Source organism: Pteronotus mesoamericanus, unplaced genomic scaffold, assembly GCF_021234165.1.
Source record: "Pteronotus mesoamericanus isolate MK-2021 breed Mesoamerican mustached bat unplaced genomic scaffold, CSHL_Meso_final contig_82, whole genome shotgun sequence".
Taxonomy (NCBI): domain Eukaryota; kingdom Metazoa; phylum Chordata; class Mammalia; order Chiroptera; family Mormoopidae; genus Pteronotus; species Pteronotus mesoamericanus.
This window is the reverse complement of record NW_026555265.1, coordinates 16320943-16347239: the sequence shown is the minus strand read 5'-3', so window position 1 is coordinate 16347239 and position 26297 is coordinate 16320943. Positions and strand designations below refer to the sequence as shown.

Genomic DNA, 26297 nt, shown 5'->3' with positions numbered 1-26297 from the left:
CCTCAGCTGTCTCATCCCTCAGATGCTTCACACTTTTGGAGTCCATGACTATGAGCTTGAAAATAACACATGAAGTACTTCTGCAATCTTTCAGAGTACTGAAGTCATCATTCCAATAGCACAGAAGAGTCAAGAACAACATTTTGATGCAATAAGTGGTAAAGGAATGATGATAGCTTTTGGTGCTACTCATGTCTGACATCTGAAAGCAGAACTAAACCACTACCCAAGTAAGTTGCAGGTTTTCAACAAATAAGGGAAAGGTCGGGGGCAGCCCTTCAGAATTCAAGAGGGAGACCCTGGGCTTCATGCTAACACGGTAATATGGGTGCTCAAGCAGTCACATGATAAGCTAGAGACTATTTTATATGAAGATATAGAAGAAAATATATTCAAGTAGTACGAATGATTATCCTAAGATGCTGGTATTATGAATGACTTTCTTTACATTCTATTTTCTACAGTTATTTAAGAAAAGTAATGTCTAAGCCCTTTTGTTTTACTATTGTATCACCAACATTCAAGTCCCTTGTAATGGCAGGAAGTTGCTTCCAGACCCAGGAGATTGACACTTTTGAGCTAATGGGGGAACGACCTGGACTACGCCCCTCCCCAGCTCTGACCATTCCAGGATCTGCCTCATTCGAGGCACCAGGGGGTCAGCCGTGGAAAAAGTGTGGGGCCTGAGAAGGTGATGGGCTGTCATGGGCTTCAGCAGGACTGGGAGGAGAAATACAGTCACAGCCAAGATCACAGACTCCTAGACGCAGGCAACACCGTGAAGGTCACCTACCCCAGCTGCTTCCAGCAAGGCCCTGGCACTATATTAGATGAGTGGGTCTGTGACTGATCTTTTATCTTTTTCTTAAAATTTTTTAATGGCACATTCTTTTAATTAAAAAAAAAGGCAAAAACAAAATTGGCTAACAGATAATAGATAAAATCTCCTTTGAGTATTTTTAAAGTAGGAACTCCAGTCAAGATGAGAGTCTTATGCTATTTTTCTTTGTTGAGTGTCTCAGGGAGAATTCTTTTGTGGGTATGAGGAAGGGGCGGGGGGTGGGGAGGGTACTTTTCTTCTGACATTAACTTGACTCTGGAGAGACATGTCTCCAATTCCTGGAAACCGTGAAGAATGCCAGATGCCTGCAGCTCCACCTCCCTGCCTGCCCCACCCCAATGTCAATGACAAGCTCCTCTGTGACAGACAGAGGCAAGGGCAAGAACTACTCAACTGCAGACTCTAATAACTCTCTCTACATGCTAACATGGAATCACCGAGATCTAAATTGAAATATGTGGCTGAATGGCTTCCTGAAAAAGTCCTGTGCCTCTAAGTCCTTGCAGAAATTACAGTCCGCTTCAGGGACAGGGTAGGGGTGGAGGGAGGAGAGCCCCGTGGATGGCTGTTGTGCACCTCACACTTTTCACAGAGATAACAGAGGAGAGAATGGACTTATGTTCCTGATGGAATGGGGAGTGGGATTTGAGGAAACAAGATGTTCTCCAGAAAGCAGAGTCTGAGGGGTGAAGGCCTCCGTATTTCTCCTTTATTAGGGAGGGCAACTCCACGGAAGTGACGGACAAGGGGAGTGAAGCCAGAAAGAAGGGCGTGCCATGCGAGGGAGCAGCACGTGGAGTGCACCTCTGCTGGACCTCACACAGCTCCTCTGAGCAGCCACTGAAAATATGCCTCAGGATCTTTCGGCCTGGAAAGAAAGGCATAAAAACACATCCATCAGCTCTCATCTCAGGTAGAAGGTCCACTCCATAGGGTGCCATGTGCCCTGCCCTTGCTGTGGAATATCGGTGTGCACCAAGAGAGGCTCCACAACTTCCCACACTCACCATCAGCAGGGAAGCCAGGACTGAATGCAAGAGGTCTGAGGCATAGGCATGAAGCGGGGTGCTAGCAGATGGCACCCACATGACGTTAGTGGTGGCCCATGTGTTTCTGGTCACACTGCAGCCTCTGGACCTGGAGACATGAGCTCGTCTTCACCTGGCTAACTCCTACACATGCTTGAAAAATCAGACAAGACCTCCTCTTTCAGGAAAACGTCTTGAACAAGCCACTCCTCCATCCTTCCACTAAGTTGATTCACTTAATGACACATACACAAACAAGTTATTCTACCCAGAAAATTCTTAGAGTCTATAAAATAAATTACTATTTAGTATACTAAAAAATCAAGACTTCACATTTTAACACAGCAAAAACATATACCCAAGATAGGCCCTATAGTGATTTTTAAATTCTTATTCATTGTGGCAGAAGTTGAGTTATCCCCAAATATTCATTTCCCTTCTTCTATAGTAGTACTAATAGTTCTCATCTAGGCACAGTGGCTTCCCAGAATGCACTTCTCAGGTTCTCGTATAACAAGGTGTAGCCATATCACTCAACCTGACCAACAGTATGTGAATGGAGGTGAGTAGTACAAATACCAAGTTGGTCCTTGAAGGGAGAGAGTGAGGGCACCCTTTATTCTTTTCTCCCTTCCCACGGGTTTGAATGTGAGTGGACAAGAGCAGCACCTTCAGGATGGAGGATCAAAAAGGTAGAAGAAGCGCGGGTCTCTTCGCCCTGGTGCTTCTCTCACAGCCCTGAACGCTGTATCGGGACTGTTAGGTGAGGGAAAGGTTCATACCATATCTGATTGCTTAAATGAAAACACTGTATGGACCATCTAATATACTTAAGACTTCCTAAGTCCTAGGAACTCAGAATAGGAATTTGGAGATAAAAGATGTAGTCCTTACCTAAAAGAGGCTGTTAGTCTGGTGAGGAGGGAGCCTATAAAAAGTTACACACACACACACACACACACACACACACACACGTATGACAAGTGCTGACAGGATTAACTACAGGTGCTACACAAGTTTTCTGAAGGAGGTGATGTCCATACTGACTTCTAAACAAGGTTTAGGAGTTAACAAGGTATGAAGAGGGAAATGAACAGCATAAACAAAGATGATAAGGCAAAAGAAAGCATGGTGTTTTCAGGTGAGAAGGTGGAGCCAAGCAGCTAGTGGCATGGGCTCTGTGGTCAGACTACACGAGACCCAATCTTAGTCTAGCACTTACTGGCTCTATAGGTGAGTTACTTAGGTGAGCTCCTTAAGCTCTTTGTGTCAATGTCCTAGAGTTGTCATTAGAACTAAATTAGATAACCCATGTAAAAACTCTTAGCTCAGCATTTGACTCATGGTACAGAACAAACTCAGTGAATATTAGCTTTTAAAAAGAATAGTTAGGTATGTTTGAAACCCAGAGGGCAAAGTAAAGAGCTATCAGGGATGAGGCTGGAGGGATATCCTGTGACCATATCACCAGAGAGACTGATTTCATCCTGAAGCCTAAGGGATTCTAAGCAGGAAACTGACTAGGTCAGATAAATTTCTACCTCTGAGAGCTCAATTTGACAGCAGAGTGACATGATCAGAAGGTATTTGGCCTCCTTCTTTCTAAGTGAATCTTGGCTTTTCACAAAGAAACGCATTATTTCATACAATGCACACCCTAGACAAATATTATTTGCAAATTGTAATGGTAAAAATGGGCGGACTGAGTTACCTATCTGGTAATGACAATTCACAACTTCTGACAGGGCTCACTGCCTTGTCTTTGTCTAAGAGGAAAGCTTATTATTTCTTTTGTCATTATTATTCTGTAACAGCCTAAATCCCCACTTCCTGTCTTGCTAAAAAAGTTTCTGTGGTCAGATGACCAAGAGTACCATTTTTCCACCTGAATGAGGTTAAGCCCCCAGAGGGCTCCCTCATAGGCAGGGCTAAATTCATTGAAACTCTTCTCAAGCTGAAACCTGACTAACTTTTTCAGTCTGATTTTTCCATGCAAGCATACTAGAAAAATGGCCCGGCCGTTTCCCATTTAATCCTTCAGAGGACCCAAGTGTGTTGACAGAGGGAAATTCTCTGAAACATCGCCACCTGGTGTTCGACCGCCCACCCCTGTCATGTAATGAATTCCCTTCTTTCAGAAATGGTGAGTATCAAAACTACTGTGACTCTTTTCCTTAAATACAAAATGCCAAATAAGGTCTGCACACTTTCCTGTAAAATATCTTCACAACTGCACTAAGGAAAATAAATAATATATGCAAATCCTTGCAGAAAGGTGAGGTGATTTTATTTCTCAGATAAAATCACCATGAATGAAGATTTAATGGGATTTCTCCATGGGCAGTAAATGTATGCAAATTCACCAAAATCCTGAAAGCTTCCTAGGAAAGACAATAAAAAGCTTTAAAGGTACAGGTGCCCCTTGGTCTTTGGATTATACATTTTGTAATAGCGGTGATCAGGCACTGAAGAAGAAAATAGCATGAAACACACCAGGACACACACATAACCGCAAAATCTCTGCCTCTAAAAAGGGTACCCATCTATCATCAGTTCACTTCTGATCTCCCAGGCCCCTCCATTTCTGCAAGTCTAATTTCTCATGAGAATTCACAGTTAAGTCCCTCACTCCTGGAGACTGTGTCCTGTCTCCTCATTAGCAGGGGCAATCTCCTGTTGTGTCACATGCATGGCTAACATCCCATTACAGCTTCTTCATTATTTAGCTCTAATCATTCTAAGTTGGTGTTTTCCCATGGCACGGCAAGGAGGGGCGAGCAAAACCTTTTCTCATTCTTTAAATGTCTCATGGATTCCTCACCCTCAAAACATTCCAGAGGCAGGTGACAGAGCTACCCAGGCCTCTAATTGCCTCTGACAAAACAGAGCACTGGCAGCATGACCTTTCAGAAGGGGCGGGGGCAATGAAAATAAGACAGATTCTAATATCCCTTAGTCATGAGCTTACCAAGCCTTTCCATTTCTCCATTTGAAAAGCAGAAATTATTCATTAACAGATTGGGGCAAGTCTCAAGATCATTGTTATAGTTCTTCAATGTCAGCTACTAAACAGCAAAATGCCCAGAATATGCATATATAGAGTCATCTCATCCCCAAGGTACCTGAAGAATTCATGACTTATGCACTGCCACTGTACTGAAGTTAATTATGTACATGTTTCATTTCTTCTACTAGATTAGAAAGTCTGAGAGGGCAGAGATAACATCTATTGCCTCTTTACTTTGGGGAACAAACTGGAAAATATAATCATGCATACACAAATTCAAACACACACACATTGTGTACCCCACAGCCCAGCAGAGTGCCTTTCCTATTACATTTTTTAACTGTTAAAAATCAAAACAAGAATGTGTTCAAATACTTAATGACAAAAGCAAGATGTAAAACTGTCACTACAGGTTATTCCCAATATTGTCAAATACAGCCAAATGGAGACCTGATGCATAAAAAGAAGTCAGAAAACACAACAGTGTGAATGATACTTATTCTAAGTGGTAGAATTTGTCTTTATTCGCAAAATTTCCCAGGTGCTTTTTTGTGTGTTTTTTGTTTTGTTTTTACAATGAATACACATAATTTTGATAACCTCAAGGGGCGGCTGTTTTCTCCCCCTCATCCCTAACACCTGGACCAGGGTCCTCTTAATTCATCATTGCCACTCGGAAGCCAGCGCTCCTCCCTCGTCCCCGAAACCCCAGCTCTGCATCTCACCTAGCCACGCCCTTCGCCTGCTAACCCATAGCGCACCCCAGCTCTCTCCCTCTTCGTGAGCTTCACTTCTTGCAGCGTACTTTTACCCTGCATTTCCTTTATTTTGAGTGAAGCTAAACCTTTTTCCTTATGAGTTTAAGCAATTTGTGATTCTCTCCCTGTGGCCTGTTTGTTCACATATCTTGTTCTTTCTTTTCTTTTTTCTTTCTTTCTTTTTTTTTTTTTTTAATCAGCCTATTTTCAAAGGATAAATCATCCAAGAGAGAATTTCATGAGAGCAAAGCAAAGAGATCATCAATTAGAATTCTGAATACTGAAAATAACTTCTTTCATGTATTTAAACACAAGCAAATATTTTCTGCTATTTTTAATACTCGTATCTAGAACGTTGTCTTCAGTTGGAAAGAAAAGTAACTTTGAACAGACAAAGCAGTAGAGGGTAGCGATGCTGATTCTTTTAAATGTAACAAGAATATTTTCCAGATTGGTCAGATTTTCAAGACATACTGGAAATAACTGACAGATAGCATTTTCTTAGACTTAGTGTATATTGTTACTAGTTCAGTTAAAACATTTTATTTATCATGAAACACTTATTTTAATTAGAGTAAAATCTCATTTATAAAATGTTTAATATTTTTAATTTCCTATTAATAAAAAAATAAAAGTTATATGCTAGCTGTTGGGCTAATTGGTTTTTTAGCAGCATTTACCTTTCTCTTTTATAAAAGAAATTGGAAAAGTTTGATTACAGTGTTCAAAACATTATTAAAGTTCTTTCTGATTATTATGCTAAATTCTTCTATGATTATTCTCCACGGCAGAACACCAGGGTTTCTATGTGTTCCCACATTCAGTTATGGGAGAAATACCATGCCTTTATCAAAGAACTGGCTTCAACAATAAAAATAACTTACCATGTAAACCACCAATTGCGCTGAATTATTATAAATGTTTAAAATAGCATGTTGATTTTCATTTATTTTTATAACTTATTATTCGGCCAGGGTTCTATCAAAGAAGCAGGACCGCTAAGCTGGAGTTGGTTACAGGGACTGGACCTCATCCGATCGTGGGAGTTGGTTATGTAATCGGGCCCTCAGTAGGTTAGATCAGGCCATAGTCTGTGCCTGTCCATGTAGAAGAGTGCCATCTGCTTTACTTGGTTCACTAATTCAAATGCTAATCTCTTCAGAGACACACCTAGAAACAATGTTTTCCCAGCTCTCTGGACATCCGTTTGCCCAGTGAAGTTGATACATAAAATTAACCATCCACACGGAGGCTCTTGTCTTCCTGACTGACACTGAACAGGCAATTATGAAGGGAAAATGGATGTAAAGTGAAGGAGAGCAAGAACAAGCAGAAACCCACAAGCAGCAGCAGGAGCCCAGGCTGAAACCTACATTGATTCTTGTTGCCTGTGACTTTCATGGTGTCCTGCAGAAGTCAGGGTCTTTTGTCATGTAGATAAACATGCATCCTTGCCCAGGAATCAGAACACCTAAAGTAGGCTCAGTTGCTGCCTCTTGCAAAGAAGGTGAGCCAGCAGGTAAATAACCATGTATAAGCTACAAAACAGTGGCTGCTTCACTCCCACCCTCCAAACCCACCAAGAATCTCCTTTGGAGTGGACCCTCAAAGGAAACAGGAAAGGAAATTCTAGGGAATGTATTTCAGCCTAGCCACATTTCAAAGCCACAACACTCTATCCCTTGTCAAGTTGGCACTCAGGCACATGTCCTTAGACCATACTTAACATCCAAATAGACACAAAAGCAAAGTCATACTTTTGCCTAATGTGAAACAACTATCCTGCACACAAACAAAACCACACTAAGCCTTTCCCAAAGACGGGATGCAAAGTCCTTTTTTTGTCCTTGGGTGGTGTTCTTTCTTTTAGCTGATTCATACTCCCCTTTTGCTATACTATAACTTACAAACTGAAATATAAAGTTAAATAGCATTACATATTTTATGTTGGATGAGAAAAGGATAAAGAGAGAGGAAAACCAAAAATATTTGGTTGATATATATCAAAATAAGAGAGAAATACCCATGAGTATTACATTTTGCAATTGCGGATGTTCTTATAGTTCTTGCTTTTCATATTCCTGTTACCTTCATCAGACACCTCAGCTAATCATGATTCTTTGCCAGGTAGAATAAACAAATCAATTCTACCAGGTCTATGTGATTTCAACAATAACCTCACAGCTTTCATATCTAGCTTACAAGTTATTTCTCAGCAGTTATCATAATATTCCTTGAAATGAGCAGAGTTCAAAAACTTGAATGCCATTGCTATAACAAGACTTCTTTCACTGCCATCAACTTCTATACAGGAATAACTCATTTTATTGTACTTCACAGATGTCGCATTTTTTAATAAATTGAAAGCAAAACCCTCTACCAGCAAAAAAGATTATGACTCACTTTATTGTGATAATCGCTTAATTGTTGTAGTCTGGAACCAAACCTGCAACATCTCTGAGGTATGCCTGTACATAAATAAATGTCCTCACATTTTATATCATTAAAAATAAAATGGGGAGAATCAAGATGGTGGAGGAGTGAGTGGAAGTCACACTGACCCCCTCCCAGGACCAATCTGGAATTACAACTAAATTGTGGGGAAATCATCTGCAACAAACAACTGAACAATAGCGAGAGAGGAGCTTATAACCTCAGACAGAAAAATCAGCTTTAGCACAACCTCATTCATGAGGAGTGCAGTAGAGACTTGAGAAGGTGGGTGGGGTGCCCACAGGCAGCAGCACAAAAAGGATACTGAAACAGCCAGGTGGATCCCCCTGAGAGGCGTGGGGTCTTAAACCATAAATGGGGATCTCTAGCCTACAGCACCAGAGACCAAAAAGCACACAGATAACAGCCAGCTGTGAAACGTGGCAGGGTTGCTCTCTGCCAGAGACAGGTGCTGGAGATGCAAAGAGCCATTTAAAGGGCCAATGAATAAATTTTTATTTGTAGCCACTTACTCTGGTCTCTAGCAGAGGCAGGGGCAGAGTGGGCTGGAGGAGCTTGAGAAGAGACTAGGGGAAGGAGGCTTTGGGGACAGAACTGAGAGTGGCCAGCAGGATCCCAGTGCTGACTCATCCCCATACAGCTGCAGCCATCTCGCTCAGGCAGACCACACCCCTGAGCAGCAGCAGTGTGAGAGGACCCAATAACCCCACTCCCAGGAGAGACTCTGCCCCGCCCTGTGGTGTCTAAGATGGCCTGCTGAGTGCAGAGTGACTAGATTAAGAACTGAAGGAGACAGCCAAAGGCAGTCGATTTCTGGAAGTCTCGAACAGACCGCCTAAGGTCAGACAGGGTCAACATCTGACATCATCAGAGGCAGATCCAGAAGGAAAAAGCAGCAGTCTCCTACCATAGAAGTTCACATCACAAAGTCAGGCAATCAAGACAGATCAATTTAAGAAGCAGAAGCAAAAAAGAAGAGTCTCACAAATAATGGGAAGACAAAGAAAAACCCCTGAGTCAAAAGGAAAGGGCGAATCTCCAGAAAGAACTAAATGAAACAGAGGCAAGTCAACTATCAGACACTGGGGTCAAAGCAATGGTTCTAAGGAAGCTCAATGAGCTCAATGAGCTCAGAGAGAATTTCAAAAAACTACAGGAAAACTATAAGGCACTTTCTGCAAACTATATCAGCATGAAAAAAGACATAGAAACTATCAGTAAGAGACAAGAGGAAAGGAAGAATACAATTTCTGATTTGAAGAACACAGTAGAAGGAATCAAAAGCAGGTTAGATGAAGCAGAGGAACAAATCAGCGAGCTGGAGGATATGGTAGAAAAAAGTTCCCAGAAAGAGCAAGAAAAACAAAAAAGACTCAAAAAGAATGAAAACGCATTGAGGAAAATGCACGACAACCTAAAACATAATAATATCCATATAATAGGGATGCCAGAAGGAGAAGAAGAGGAGGAAAGGATAGAGAAACTGTTTGAAAAAGTAGTGATGGAAAACTTCCCTAATTTGAGGAGAGAATAAAGTCACACAAGTCCAGGAAGAACAGAGGGTCCCACTCAAGAGGAGCCCAATCAGGCCCACTCCAAGATACACCATCATTAAAATGGCAAATATTAAAGACAAATAGAGAATCCTAAAAGCAGCAAAGAAGAAAGAGGTAGTAACATATAAGGGAGCCCCAGTATGGCTAGCAGCTGACTTCTCAACAGAAACACTACAAACCAGAAGGGAATGTCAAGAAATTGTCCAAGTAATGAAAGGCAAAGGCCTGCAATCAAGACTGCTCAACAACTAAGTAAGAGCCTCTCAATTAAAATGGAAGGCGAAATAAGGAGTTTCCCAGACAAAAGAAGGATAAAAGAACACATTTCCACCAAACCAGCATTGCAAAATATGCTAAAGGGACTGCTTTAAGAGATGAAGAAAAAGAGTCTATGAATACCCGGTTCCTTTTATAGTCACCAATACTTGATATTATGAATATTTTTAATACTTATTAACCTGATTATGACAATGAACTTTATTATTTGTTGAAACTAAACCTGTTTTTGTATATTTCTTGCCTGTCTCTATTAGTTTTAAAAAGCTTTAAATGAATTTTTGGCATTCTATATTGATTTTTGATTAAATGTTTGTAGAATTTCCCCCCCCCCAAAAAAACCCCAACTATTAACCCTTTTTTAGATGTGTTGCAAATACTTTCCTATACTATTACTTGTCTTTTAACTTTTTTATATGTATATAAATGTACAGTCTTAAATGCTTAATATAGTCATATTGTCAGTATTTTACTTTATAGCTTCTGGGTTTGAAGATTTTACTTCAGGGGAAGAAAAATATTATTTTGTATTTTCTCCTAAAACTCCTTAGATTTTACACATTGATTTTTAACTCACCTGAATATTTTTTGTATAATGTGTGAAATAGGGCTCTATATTTGTTTTATTTCAAGTAATAGTAGTCCATGCATCTTATTTGTTGAATAAGCCTTATTTACCCCCATTGATTTGAAATGTCAGTTTAATCATATAATACATTGTTAGACGGATATATATGTTTGTTTCTAAAGCAGTCATTTTATTTCATTGATCTACTTGATTATTTCTGGGCTGGTGTCATATTGTTTAATTGTTGAGACTTTGTAATGGATTTAAACTTTTTAATATTTTATAATGAATTTTGACATTTAAAAAATAAACAAAATCAATCTTCATTTTAAAAAAAAGAAAGAAGGAACTCCTACCTTTTGTGATATCATGGATGGAACTGGAGAATATTTTGCTAAGTAAAATAAGCCAGTTGACGAAAGACAAATACTATATGATCTTCCCTTTAAGTGGAATCTATTCAACAAAATAAACTAAGGAACAAAATAAACCACAGGCATGGAAACATGGAGCAGACTGAAAGTGCCAGAGGGGATGGGGAAGGAGGACAATGGTGGAAAGAAGAAAGGACTAAACAAAGAACATGTATGAATGATCCATGGACATGGACAACAGTGTGGGAATTGACTATGGGAGAGGGGGGCGAGGTGGGATGGGTGGAGGAAGGCAAAGGGAGAAATACTGAGACAACTGTAATAGAATAAATATGATTTAAAAATAAAAAATAAAAAATTATATAGAAAATAAAAATTGGAAAATTGGAATTATAAACTATTGTTGCAATAGTACTAAATTTTACAATAAAAAAATAAATAAAATGGGGAAAGTAATTACTGCTAACTTGACTCAGTCTAGAAACAATATTCATCTAGATACATGAATTATTTTATAAAATCATATTAAATATTGCTAACACAAGTTTAATATTTCTTGAGTACATGTTTATCAAAATTTAGAATACATTTATATTATTTTGATTAACTGTATACAAAAAAAAATAGCTATAGCCCTAGCTGGTGTGGCTCAGTGAATTGAGCGCCGGCCTGCAAATCAAAGGGTCGCTGGTTTGATTCCCAGTGCAGGGCAAAGCCTGTGTTGCAGACCAGGTCCCCAGTAGGGAACTTCCTGCAACTTCCAGGAAGCAGCTAGTCTTTTAGGTAAGAAATATGGAGAGACAATAAATGAGTGTGGAGAAGCTTTCTTTTTCTATGGAAAATCACTTCTGGAGTTGGCAAGAATGGAGAATGGTGTATTGGGAAATGCCCTGGAAGGTGTGCATGTGGAAGAGGAGGAAGGAGAAAAAACAGAAGAATCTCTGGTAGAAAATAATGATAACATAGATGAGGAAGCAAGGGAAGAGTTGAGAGAACAGGTTTATGATGCCATGGGATAAAAAGAAGAAGCAAAAAAAAACTAGAAGACCAGTCTCTGGTGAAGCTTGAAAATGATAAAGAACAGGAGACTGAAGTGGAAAAGGGTGGGAGAGAAGATATGGATATAAGTGAGCCTGCAGGGGAACTAAAAGAAAAAGTTGAATCCACTCCAGATCACTTAATTGAAACCACTGAAGAGGCAAAAGGAGCAGCAGGACCAGAAGGACCAAGTGAAGCTGAGGTCACTTCTGGGAAGCCAGAAAAGGAAGCACTGGATGCTGAGGAAGGGAAATCAGTTTCTGCAACTCTCATCCAAGAAGAGTACAAAGAAAATGGAGGTCAGGAGAAGCAGAAGCAGGGAGAGGTAATTGTGAGGATAGAGGACAAGCCAAAAGAAGCTTCAGAAGAGCAGCCTATTGTGACTCCAGAAAAGCAGGGCACTGAAGTGGAGGTAGAAACAGAGCCTATAGATTCAACAGTCAAGCCAGAGGATGTGGGTGGGGATGAGCCAAAGAAGCAGGTAGCTGATTCTGAAAATGACCCAGGAAAAGCTGTTCCTGAGCAGCTGGTAGGGTAAGAAGTGCCTCCTGCTGAAGAGCCACCAGACGTGACAACAGAGGTTGCAGAAGATGGATCACAAGTCTCTGAGAACCCTGGTCAGGAGGCCACAGTTCTCCCTAAGGATGGGGCAGTCAATGGACCGTCAGCTGCAGGAGATCAGACTCCTGTTGAACCAGAGACTAGTGGAGAAGGATTGGCAGAAAGAAAAACTGGCTCAGGACTAGAAGAGAAGGTCAGGGCAGAGTTGGTTCCTAACCAGGCGGAGACTAAGCTGTCTGTAGAAGAGTCTGGGGCAGCTGGAGATGGGTTTGAGACCAAGGTAGCCCAGGGGTGCTACTGAGAAATCCCCTGAAGACAAAGTTAATGTAGCTGCTAATGAAGAAACTCAAGAGAGAGAAGAACAGATGAAAGAGGGTGAAGAAACCGAGGGCTCAGAAGAAGAAGATAAAGAAAATGACAAGGCTGAGGAAGCACCAAATGATTCAGTTCTTGAAAACAAGACACTTCAAGAAAATGAAGAGGAGGAGATTGGGAACCTAGAACTTGCCTGGGATATGCTGAATTTAGCAAAGATCATTTTTAAAAGGCAAGAAACAAAAGAAGCTCAGCTTTATGCTACACAGGCACATCTTAAACTTGGGGAAGTTAGTGTTGAATCTGAGAATTATGTCCAAGCTGTGGAGGAGTTCCAAGCTTGTCTAAACCTGCAAGAGCAGTACCTGGAAGCCCATGACTGTCTTCTTACAGAGACCCACTACCAGTTGGGCTTGGCCTATGGGTACAATTCTCAGTATGATGAGGCAGTGGCACAGTTCAGCCAATCTATTGAAGTCATTGAGAAGAGAATGGCTGTACTAAATGAGCAGATGAAGGAGGCTGAAGGATCACCTACTGAATATGAGAAAGAAATCGAGGAGCTGAAGGAATTGCTACCTGAAATTAGAGAGAAGATAGAAGATGCAAAGGAGCCCCAGCGTAGTGGGAATGTAGCTGAATTGGCTCTGAAAGCAACTCCGGTAGAGAGCTCTACTTCTGCCTTCACTCCTAGTGGAGGAGGCTCTTCAGCTTCCATGATTGTCAGTAGAAAGCCAACAGATGGTGCTTCCTCATCAAATTGTGTGACTGATATTTCCCATCTTGTCAGAAAGAAGAGGAAACCAGAGGAAGAGAGCCCCCAGAAAGATGATGCAAAGAAAGCCAAACAGGAGCCGGAAGTGAACGGAGGTGGTGGGAATGCGGTCTCCAGTAGAAATGATGTTTCGGAAAACATGGAGGAGGAGGCTGAGAATCAGGCTGAAAGCCGAGCAGCAGTGGAGGGGGCAGTGGAGGCTGGAGCTACAGTTGAAAGCACTGCATGCTAAGAGGGAACAGACAGCCTTCCTCCCAAGGGAAAGTGAAATGCGACCACACACTGTTGTTTCTCTCCCTCTTTTCCCCTATCTAAAAATAAATAAATAAAATCTTTTAAAAAATAGCTATAATGATAACATAATCTAAATAATGATTTAACATACAGAGCCATAAGGTAACAGGAAATAAAATGAATTACAAAACTTACCTGCATATATTTGTTACAGAAAATACAACAGAGTAATCAGTAAGAGACTTTAAAGCATAAAAATATGCTAGCATAAAATTGTGCTAGGCAAATGAAATGGAAGTGCAAGTTCAAAGGGAAAAAGTAAATAAAATTTCCTATTTTAAATGTACAGAAGAGCTTTTATAGGAAAGAATAGCTTGCTCGTGTATTTTTAAAATAACAATAGCAGACATTATATTATTGCAGTATTTAGATTCTATTTTGTATATTTAAAAGGTCAGTACATTGGTTTTAATGAAAAAATAATTACTACATGCCAAAAATTACATCCTTTGCTATTGCAGTCAAACCTCGGTTCTCAAACTCTTGGTTCTTGGACAATTTTGTTTCTCATCCAAGTTGTTCACAGAAAAAAAAAAATGTCTCATTGTCTAACAAAACTTTAGGTCTGGATTCTCCATCTGACAACCCTTTCATGATGGTACCTGTATGATCAGTTACACATCTCTCAGGTGGCAAACAAAGGAGATTTGGTTTTCAAACAAATCGCTTTTTGAACAGTTTTCCAGAATGAATTAAGTTCGAGAACCATAGTTGCACTGCATATAAGTTTGTAATAAAAAATTTTAGATGTCAACCACAAAGTGTTCAATGGATACACTGCTTTTCAATAATGTTTGCTTGGCTGGATCCAAGCAAAAACAACAACCACATTATCAGCCAACACTTTCTGAGCCATTACTACTTACCAGACACTGTTCTTAGTTTTCTCTTGATTTAATAGTTTGTGTTGATTAACATAACAACTGCATGTGTTATGTATTATTATCTTTATTTTATAGAAAAGGAAACTAAGTAATGAGTGATATCATGTCATCTGTAGTTTGCTTTAAAATATTTTAACATAAACAATGTGCTATAAATGTGTGTATTTGTTAGTTTAAGCTACACCCTTGTGACAGTCATAGCCTAATCAGGAATGTATGCTCCATGGGGTGGTTTGCTGGCATTTAATCAAAGGCTCCCCTCCAGAGGAGGCTACTACAAGTGCCTCAGCTATTTTTATCTCTAACCAACACTTGAAGTTTTTTCATTAGCATAATGAATATTAAAAATGAGTTTCCATTGGTGAAATTAACAGTTTACTAAACATATACAGATGAGTAAAATAATTTATAAAGAACCCACTTGCCTGAATGGCATATAAGAAACTTATCCCTTATCAATGACCACCACAGCTAATCCAGGCTTGCAAAAGGTCCGGTGACCACCTGCTGACTCCAGAGGATTCTTCGTTTTCTGACTCCAACAAAATGGTTCACAGAATCCTGTCACTAGAATGTAGTTCATTTGTCTCAGATGGAACTTCTACGCTAGGGGCACACTGTGAGGACTCAGGAGCTGGGATTCCTTCAAGCTTAAAGAACAGGGAGTGTGCATATTTTGTGCCTGCCTTCTAGTAAATGCCCGTGTGTGGCAGAATTCAGCTTGAGACCTCCTTTCCTTGGCAGTCAGTATTGAGAGTACAGCAGTTCATGTTCCTACTACCCCACGACCCCAAATATCAGAGTGCCCAACGTCCACCAAGAACAGTTTGTGTTTTGCCTGCCTGGGATAGGTGTGTTGACACAAAAAGTTAAGAAACCTGTCTCCCTCTAAAGCCCACCCTTGTAGCTGTCCTGCTCCATGGTCTTCCATGGAATTCATAGAAGGCAGGAAGTCGGGCACTGTAGGAAGGGAATAAGGGGTCAGAGAGCAAGCTGGGTCATGGAGAATCTTCAAATGCCTTCTTCCAGGCAAGGATGAAGCTCAGTTAAGGTTCTCTCCAGAAAAACAAACTCTTGAGAAGTGTTAACCAGGAGCTGCTAAATTGAAATTTTTCCCTCTGATTCAGCCAGAAATGGGCCTCCACACTATTCAACGACACAGATAATAACACATATGGCTCTAGAGGGCACTAATTCCTGAGGTGTTGCAAGTGGCAACCAAGCAAAGATAGCTGCTATGACTTCCTCTTCCTAAGCGTCTTCATTCTCTCATTTGAGTCTCGGCCTGACATAAAGAAATGTAACCAGTTTATTGAGTAGCCAGCCCTTGCTAGTCATACAAACATTAACATAGTTGTGGGGTTTTTTGTTACTCAAGCTCAACTGTCAGGTGTTGACTCTTGTTTCCCCACTGGCTAGTGTGACAGCTCGGGCAGATCTAGCTTCCTAGTTATCAAAAGTTATTAAAAAAAAATCCACGTGGTTCATACTTCCCCATCTTATGTTTGATGCAAAGCTTTTCCCTTCCAAACAGCCAACCAGTCCGTGAGTGTCGGGGCTTGTGTGGGGAGAGGTGGTAATCTGCTTTCTCCCGCTTCCACACAATTCCCTGGTGGAGATCTGGCTCCCAGCCCATGTCATCCAATCCCTCAGCTCCTGGACCTGGCTGCCCAGCCCAGAGATTCCTGCTTTTGGAATCCCCTCACCTAGCAGGCTGCTCTCTGGACCCCCTGGGCACTTCACATCCTTGCCCATCCAGTCAATGATGTCTGCCACCGTGGCCAACCCCCCTCAATTCTACCAGGCGGAAGGAAGGCAGTTCAAGTCCAGTGCTGAAGTCAATGTCCAGTCAAGAAACTGTAACTGTGATTAGCTGAATAATGGCCTCCCAAGACATCGATGTCCTAACCCATGGAACCTGTCACTATGCTACCTTACATGATTAAAAAGAAAAAAGGAAGGCTTTGTAAACATCATTAAATCAAGGCTTTTGAGAATGGGAGAGCATCTTGAATTATCCAGGTGGGCCCAGTGAAATCACTTGGGTTCTAACGAGAGGGAGGAAGTCAAAGTCAGGAGGAGGCCAACACCTTAACTTTAGCTCTCTGGGATTGATTTCGGACTTCCAAAGCTGTAAAATAATAATCTTGTGTTGTTTTAAGCTACTACACTTATAGTAATTTGTTATAACAGTAATAGAAAGTTAAAACAATAACCACCCACCCTTCCTGGAGAACCCCAGCTTTATAAGCAACTCCCTTGGGTTCTATTCACTTGACTTTGAGCTGCAGAGGAAGACCCTCCCCCACCCCATAAACTGGTGGCTCGCAATTCCAACACTTCATTTTCTCCATTGGCTCCCCACCTCCCACCCTCACGCCTCCGCACTGCCAGCTGTCACTGGCCTAAATAGATGGGGAAGAACACTGGACTGGTGGCTGCAGTTGCCTGGTGATTGGCCCCAATTTTACAGGCTCCCTGGCATCTTTCTCTGTAGAAGATGGAGAATATAAGGCTCTGGCCTCCAATTCCTAGGCCAAGGAAAAGTCCCACTCAGTATCCTGTTACTTTGGGGAGTCTGATCCTGAAGCAGCAGGGGACCACAGCACTTTTCTCTGAGAAATCTGTTGTTCTACAGGGATAGATCCCATTCCCTTCATTCCACATCTGGGTGCCCTTTACAGAAATTAAGGGCTCCTTCATTATGAGGAACATATTAAAGTGCCTGTTACAGTGCAACATATTAACTCATTCCTTTGTAATTAGATTCTAAAGGATCAACAATAATGCCTGGGGTGTTTGTGGATTTTTTAAATTTGTTTTTTTGTTCTTCTGGTACCTTGTTTCACCTCCCATCCAGCCTACAGCAATTAAATCCAGCAATTAGTACTAAAATCACCCAAAGCAATGCAATGCATGTGATTCGTGAAACTCATCCTACCATTAAAGTGGTTTCTCAGGGTTTGCCTCACCTTCTCTCTTTTACTGATTAGTATGTCACTTAGGATGTACTCAACCACTAGTTAACAAAAAACGGCCAAATGGGCATGTCCAACAATAGGGAATTCATTAAATAAACTGAAGTACATCCACTGCTGTGGTCTAAATGTGTCTCCCAAAATTCGTATGTTGAAATCTTAATGTCCAGTGTAATGATAACAGAGAGTGGCACCTTTGAGGGGTGTTAGGTCATGAGGGTGAAGCCTTCACAAATGGGGTTAGTGCCCTTATAAAAGAGGCTGAAAGAGCTCCCTCCCCCTCCACCACGTGGGGATACAAGAGGCCTGTGGCTCGGAAGCGGGCCCTTGCCTGACCATGCGGAACCCCGATCTCAGATCTTCAGGCTCCAGAACTGAGAGAAATAAATTTGCTGTCTGTAAGACATTCACTCTGATATTTTGTTATAGCAGCCCACATGGGACAAGACATCCACATAATGAAACGTGACTGTAAAAATAGTGCCAGTCTCCAGACAGGAGGAATCAAAAGTTAAAAAAAAGAAAGAAAAAGGGTTTGCTTTACCCACACCTTGTATTCAGATCTATTTCTTTAGCCCTCACACTCAAAGGAATCATCTTGATTTAATGTGGATTCATTTTTCCAAAGTAAACCTGATAAGGCTGTAATTTTTTTCCTTCTATAATGGGGTGGTAATGGTGGATGCTATGGGCAGGGTCTTTAGAGAATGCATGAGTTCTCTACTCCATAGTAATGACTTCTATTTGTACAGTAATATTATGTTATGCTGCTATTTACTGAACACTTACTAAGTGCTTTGCAAACTTTATCTTATTTAATCTCCATAACAAACATTTAAAGTACTTTTATCCCCAAAGCAAAGAGGGAAAAGATGAGATGTAAAGGGTTTAAGTTCAAGACCACTGAGCCACAGTAATAGAACAAATCTGAGATGCCACCATTATTGTAAATATCATTAAGAAAGAAAAAAAATGCTACCAATTAAACTAGACATGCCACTGGTTATGAGACATTTCCCAAGTCAGAGGTATACAATGAGAAAAGACACGGGTCTAGATTCCACATACAATAGTGAGTGGAAAAGCCACTCCACAACTCCGCTGCTCACTGGGCATTTTTACTGTCATTATCCAATCTCTTCCTTGGAACAGTCCTGAAAAAACCAGGGGTATTAGTCCTCATTTTCAGAAGGGGAAATAAGTTCAGAATAGGTAAGCAATTTGCTAAGAGTTACACAGCTTGCAGTATAGTTCAAATATGGAACTCCTGGCATTTATTTTAGCATATAGTTCATCTGCTTTCTTGTGCAGCCTCCACTCACCTCCAGAAATACCTTAACTGTAAGTTATTTATCAAAGGAATTATCTGAACAAAGATAAAGGATGCACAGGAGAAGATCCTATATTATTATACCTTGGAAAAATAATCTTGGTGACCTCTTTGGTTGTGAGCAGAATGTTGTTCTTTATCCAATTTCATTCATGCAACACTTGTTAAGTGTGTTCTATCAGCCAGCAGACACTGTGCGAGGCAGGATACCAGAGCTACTTTGGTTAACAAACCTTCTTATGAAAAATGTCAAGCATAGAGAAAACTGAAAGAACAACACACTGAACCCACATATACCCTCCATTTACATTGCACAGCTATCAACTTTCTGCCATATTTGCTCTCTCCATATGTATATTTTGTAAACTAAGCTGCAGACAACATACTTCCCCTTAACTATTTCAACATGTCTCCTCTAAGAACAAATATGTTTTTCTACACAACTTTAATACCGTCACACTTGTGATGATCTGTTTTATGCGTCAACTTGGCTATACTAAAGTCCCCAGTTAGTCGGTCAAACGCTAGGTGCTACTGCGATGATAACTTGTAGATGTTAAAACCCAGTCCATTGATTTTAAGTAGAGGAGATCATCCTCGATAATCTGGTGGGCTCGATTCAATCAGTCAGAGGCCTTAAGAACAAAGCTAAGATCTCCTGAAAGGAGAAATCCCACCTGCGGACACCAGCACAACCCCGGCCTGAGAGTACCACCCTGCCCTTCCTGACGGCCTGTCCTGCAGATTTTAGACTTCTGTCTCCATCTGTTTAGGCTGCTACGACAAAAACACCTGAAATTTTGTGACTTAAACAACATTTATTCCTCACAATCCTGGAGACTGAGAAGTCTAAGATCGAGGCTCCAGTAGGTTTGCAGTCTGGTGAGAGCCTACTTCCTGGTTCATAGACGCTGTCTTCTTGCTGTGTCCTCTCACAGAAGAGAAAAGGGAGCTCTCTGAAGTCTTTTTTATAAGGCCTCTCATCCCATTCATGAGGACTTTACTATCATGATCTGATCACCTCCCAAAATCTCCCCCTTCACATCCCATCACCTTGGGGGTTCAACATATGAATGTTGGAGGGACACAACGTTCAGCTGCAGCATTTGCCTATCTAGGCCCCACAATTACATAAGCCAAGTCCGTGCCATTAAGGCCTTTATACACATCTCCTACTCTTCTGTGTCTCTAGTTAACTGTGACTGATACAAAACCTAAGAAAATTAGCATGGTATCCATAGGCTCATCCATTACTAGTGATTCATAACCTGAGGTCACAGGATGTGCTTCAGGGAGAAGCCTTAAAAAGTGCATTACCCCCAAAAGGAGCAAGAGCCACTGCATTAAACACATCTTTCTAGCACCATAAACCTGACAGCAGTGGCAAGAAAAGGAATGCAAGCTGACTGGCTTTGCTTGGGGCCCACGTGACTCCCTGAGAGAGAAGTCTGTCTGCGGTGGGAAGCAGCCAGCAACCCAGTCGTGGTTCCAGAGTTTCATTTTCTTTAGTTCATGGTGGCCCACAGTATTTACATGTTTCAAACCTTGAAAAGACAAGGACAAAAGGCATCCCTGGAAGTTTCATGTTCGTATCTCTAAGCATAGAGCAATTGAAATAGGGTCATCTTTATGGAGACGAAGCAGCACAGTAAGGTTTTGCACTTAATTTTGATGATATTTTTAATAAATATTTGGCAAAAAAGCTGAACAATCAATTAATCCTTTGACCAAAATTCCTTCTTGCCAAGATTAAAAAGTAGAAGAGAATAAAAATATCTGTTATCAATGGGGAGAAAAAGGGGAACAGTTGTTGACTGACCAAGTGTGAAGATGCCACTTAATGTCAGTCGTATTACAGAGAGCAGAAAAAACTTTTAGAAGTTTACAACAAAGTAACACATTTCCAAGAAAGGAATTCCCCCCCACCTAGTTTTAGTTCCGTTAAGTCCCTAAAGGAGGTCAGCTTCTTACCTACAGGCATGTCTCTTATTCCTAGTCTAATTTGCATGCATCAGGTAGCCATTGCCCATGATAAGGCAAAGGACAGAGCAGAGTCACCCCTGGAAATGGGCTCCTTCCTGAGCGGGGAGGGGCTAAGTGCCTCTCCCTCTGTTGGCTCCTTCACCCACAGGCTAAACCCAGCCCAGGTGCCTGAGTAAATCCAGGGATGCTGGTCAGCGGGGCCTGCGGTTGGTCATAGGACCATAAAGCTAATGTCCGACATGGCTGGCCTGGGCCCAGCTGTAAACGTTTTCTCCCAGATGTTTTCTTGCCCCAGTGAGCTGGCCAGTTCCATAGCCCCAGCTTCTTCCTTTTGTTTCCTTTCTTATAACTTCAGTTCCCACCTGTGACTGCAACTTTCTTCCAAATACCTAAGTTGACAAGGGAAGCAGGGTCCTTGATCTGATAAAGAAACTCCCCATTCCAGAACTTGACATGCACTTATACCAATCTTCATTACGGAGGTTGGGGAGGAGTGAGTGAGTTTCCTGAATCCTCAGATCAGAGTTTGAATGAGGCTGACAGACAGCATGCTGAGACTGCCCATGGATATGGAAAGGCTCTTCAGGGTTAAAACACCTCAGTGGCACACCTTCCTGCTTGCTACTGAGTGAGCCAAGAGAGTTGAAACTTCACAACAAAAAAGAAGTAAATAAGAGACATTTAAACATAAACCACAATAAAATGAGTTGTGTGTGGGAGAATGGAAATAAAAATGAGAGACAATGAGATGAAATAAATATAGAGGCTAAGAAAAATGTCAAAGTGAGCTAAGAGAAGATTGCACTGAATAAGAAAAATGTAGGGAAGGAAAACAACTTTTTTCCCCGTCTTCATAAGTTCTTTGACTACACCCTGCAAATAAGTCTGACAAAAGACAGATTACCATATTTTGATGTCTATAATGTGTACTTTTTGCCCAAATTTTTGAGGGAAAAATGAGAATGCACATTACACATGAGTAGAATGTTTACATACCATGGATATAATAATGGGTATAATAATCCCATGCATAATGCCCACAAAAATGTGGATGTGCACTATACATGGGAGCAAACAAAGAGAAGTTCATGAACATGTGCATTTCATATACATATGGAAGTACTCAATGATAAGTAACTAAAAACAGTGGTTGGACCTTGGGCTTATACAGCATCTCAGCAAAAGAACAAAAATGTTTAGAGAAGTGACACAAAAAAGGATGAGGACTTTGAGTGTCTAGGGTAGCAAACTGTGGGAAGGAAAACATACAGGGGAATTAATGGAAAGTAAGGGCTAGTTGGTACAGTTTGCTATTTAGTATCCTTTGATGTAGTCTCTGGGCTGTTGCCAGTCTAGAGTTGTCTTCGGTGATTAACTTCTATCTTTCCTGGGAGAGACAGGAGAAGAACACTTTTTCAAATTTATGTCCTGCTTTTAGGCAAATAAGGGGAAGACAGGGAACTTTTCTTGTACCTGCTTCTTCTCAATTGCTTTGAGCTCAAAATAATCCTTATGCCCAAGAGGCATATTTTGGGGTAGCATATTCTTGTATCCTTCAAAAGCAAGCCATGACTATTAAGACACGAACAGATAGAATAAGAGGGCTCCAAGAGGTAAAAGACAACATCATCCAATAAACTGTAACCTGAATAAAACTGGGCTTCCATGGTCCAGTGCTGGGGTGGAATAGCACAGCACTGCATCCAGGAGAAGCCCAAGTTTGTCTAGGGGGGACAGGGAAAAATCAAAGTCATTGCCACAAGTCTCATGAGAAAGCAAAGTAAGGGAAACTGCAGGTGACAGCAGGGCTGTTTCTAGAGGCCCTCCTTGGAGGCATCTTATTGTCAAAGAGCCCACCTCTGAGCAGCTGTTCGGAATTTCATCACTGTCCTCCGCGTGGGTCCCAGCACCCCGAGCTGCTCTCCTGTTTCCCCCTTCCTTGAGGTACATTGCTCATGTACTGCCTTCTTCCAAAAGTCATGCAGAGTGACAAGCGACCACTGTCCCCTGGGACCTGCCACATGTCTCCTGTTTGAGTCATTTTTTTCTCAAAGGGATCAACTCTCTCCCAGTCTGGAAGCCTAATAAACTACATTCCTTTTATAAAATGTAAATGGTGCCACAAAAATATGAGGTATTTAAGAGAATAGGAGTAGAAAATTAACACTAAAAATTACCTTAAACTAAAATGGCAGAGCAGCGCAGGTTCAAGGTTAAACACTAACAGTCTAGGCCCTGGTACCTTCTAGCTGGCTACCTCCAGGCTGTGACAAGCTCAAGCCTAGGGGAAATATGGAGATAGTGAGAGAAGCCTGAGAATTATAATTTGTTGTTATCCCAACATGAACTGACAAGGCAAGGCAACTACTTAAAAAAGGAAAAAACAAAAAACAAAAAAACACCCCTCACAACTTCTAGTTAACCCTATCAGGTCAAATCAGGTCCATTTCCTGGGCCAGCTCCCATCAACCAGTCATGGCTGCCTGGAGCATGGTGCTAACATCGTGAGGCTGCATGTGGATTCCACAACAGGGAGTCCTAGGGTGAATTAGCAATCCCAGTCGCAGGTAGGGGAATGGGGAGAGGCCCCAGGCATGGGAGCCATTTCTCAGGGAAGAAAGCTCTGTCTTAGCAGACTGTCAGCTTCAGAAAGTCATAAACTCAACAACCTGCAGGAGCCAAGCGGGTACCATGAAAGAAAAGAGTAGGCTGCGGTGAGGGGATTGCTGTGCCCCGCTTCCCTCGGCTTTTCCCTCCTCTCTGTGGACACCCATCACAGTCATTGTATCTCCCCTGCCAGTGACTGCCTAGGATCCCAGGCTTACCTGTTCGGTAGCTGGCACGTCCAGGGCCAGCCCAGGGGTGGGCATATGATCCAACTGGCCTGATCAGACTGCAGGGAATACCTTATTTCATGCTTGAGGGAGGTTTTCTTCTCCTCCACAGGACGTCAATGAGGAAGTCCATTATTCAGTCGTTGCTGATCATCATCTTGCTACCATGAGGGAAAGTCAGCTTGAAGACACGTCCACCCTGAGGAGGAGTAAGTCAAGAGAAGAGTGGGATAAAGAGCCAGAACTGTCACTGCAACACACTGTCATGCCTCTCGAAATCAGACATGAGTCCCACTGGGCTAAAATCGAGATCTCAGCTGGGCTGTGTTTCTTCTGAAAGCTCTAGAAGAGGGTCCTGAATTCCTTGGCCCATGGCCCCTCCCTCCATCCTCAAAGCCAACGACGTTGCATCTCTGACCATTCTTCCCATAGTCACATGTCCTTCTGACCATAGCCAGGAAAGCATGTCTGCCTTCAAAGGCCCATGTGATCAGATTGGACCCACCCCAATAATGGATAATCTCCACATCTTAACTGAATCACATCTGCAAAGTCCCTTTGCCACGTAAGATAATAAAGTTGCAGGTTTCAGGGACTCGATGTGTACAGCTTTGGCCCTTTGCCATGTAAGATGATGAAGCCACAGATTTCAGAAACCTCATGTGGACGGCTTTGGGAGGGCGTTATTCACCCTACCACACTGATTCACAACTTCTTCAGGCCCAGATTCACATTTTGTTGTTGTACATTTCCAAACTGTAGAGAGAGGTCAAGAATGTCAGGGGGAGGAATGTATTTCCCAGGAATAAACAGAAGAAATTAAGTGGTTACAGCAATGCATTCCATTTGATGGGTAAATGACAAACTCTCCAAAGGGGTTAACTTTAACTGAAAGAATGCTGAGCGAAGCCCAGATTAAAGTAAGTAGGTTCCATGAAGCCTTTAGAGAGCTTGCAGTAGGAAAAGGAAGTCACGGGTAAGATAATATTTCTCAACCCCAAGGACACACTAACTTATATGTCAAGTTGGAAATGAAATAAAATGTTGGCTTCTGAAAATTGTCAGATCAAGGAGAACATCTTGACTGGACAGTGAGAAAATATATAACTCCTCAGTCACCTCCTTGATCCTTTTAACTCTGGGGATTGCCATACGAAAGCTAACCTGGTCATGAAAATTAACTTATCCAGTCAAAAGGAATGTCTGCCTGGGGATGAAGAGCAGAGGATCTGGCTATAATTAAAAGCTTTTGTTCTCTTAGCTTGGTTACTCAATAGAGAAGGAAGGCAGTGCGGGGTGAGGGTGTGGAAAGAGGAAAACATCAAACAGACGAAGCAATAAGGAATTTTTCCAGCTATGATTTTTTAAATAGCACCCTGTGTAGCGGATTGAACCAGCTCACAGGGAATCAGCTCATAGCCCCTGCTTGACAATTAACCAGTTGTTAAGACTTTACTCAATGGCTGTAACTTTTTAGGGACCATCCCTCATCCAATTTTTTTTTATTCTGAAAGTATTTATGGGCATCTTATCTTTTAGGTGCATTCAAGAAAAAAAAATCAATACTTCTACTCCATGCAAACACACACACACACACACACACACACACACACACACACACACACCCTCCTCTTAAGTTATCCCCTCGAGGGCCAAAAGCCTAGTGGGTACCCTCCCAACCTTTCCTCTCACTTGTAGGAATTTATGCAACCATATATTCCTATATAAAGAGTTTTAAATTTTCCTTCTTACAAAAACTGAATATACTATGTCCAAGACTCCACAATTTCCTTTTGTTCACTCAATTTACCTATCCTTTAGAGCGCTTCATATAGATCTAATTCATTCATCTATAGTCACTTAAATTGAAATTATGACTATCTCAAAATATATACAGAGCAAAATATTGATGGACATTCAGATATGTCTCAATTATGTTTTGTTTTGCCACTAAAAATGTATGCACCAAGCATCCCTGATTATTTATTTTTATGTTCTAATACTTTTTTATAAGTTTTTTTTTAATTTTTAGAGAGAGAGTAAGAGAAGGAGAAAAGAGGGAGAGAAACATCGATTGGTTGCCTCCTGTACGTGCCCCAAACAGCAACCAAACCTGCAACCCTGGCATGTGCCCTGACCAAGAATCAAACCTGTGACCTTTTGTTCTGCAGCACAATGACCAACTAACTGAGCCACACCAGTCAGAGCTCTTCAAATACTTTTCATATCTGAAGAATATACTCTACCAAATGAGATTTGAGGCAAAACTATTTTTTATTTTAATAAATATTGCTGTATTATCTTCCCAAAGACAGTAATAATTTATATTCTAATGCAGCATATGAGGCCACCTGTTTTTCCACTCCCCACCAGCACTGTATGTTATAGCATTTTTAATTTTTGTCACTTGGTGAGAAAATGGTATTTCAATGATGTTTAATTT

General features: G+C 41.3%; 1 protein-coding gene across 1 annotated transcript; it reads left to right on the top strand.

Moving 5' to 3' along the window:
- The first annotated feature begins 694 nt into the window (after nucleotides 1–694).
- Nucleotides 695–13784, top strand: LOC129079820 (nuclear autoantigenic sperm protein-like). Its single transcript, XM_054585059.1, is given in 4 exon segments — nucleotides 695–838; nucleotides 11627–11902; nucleotides 11905–12750; nucleotides 12752–13784. Coding segments are annotated over 4 exon segments (2298 nt in total). The 3' UTR covers nucleotide 13784.
- Nucleotides 13785–26297: the final 12513 nt, after the last annotated feature.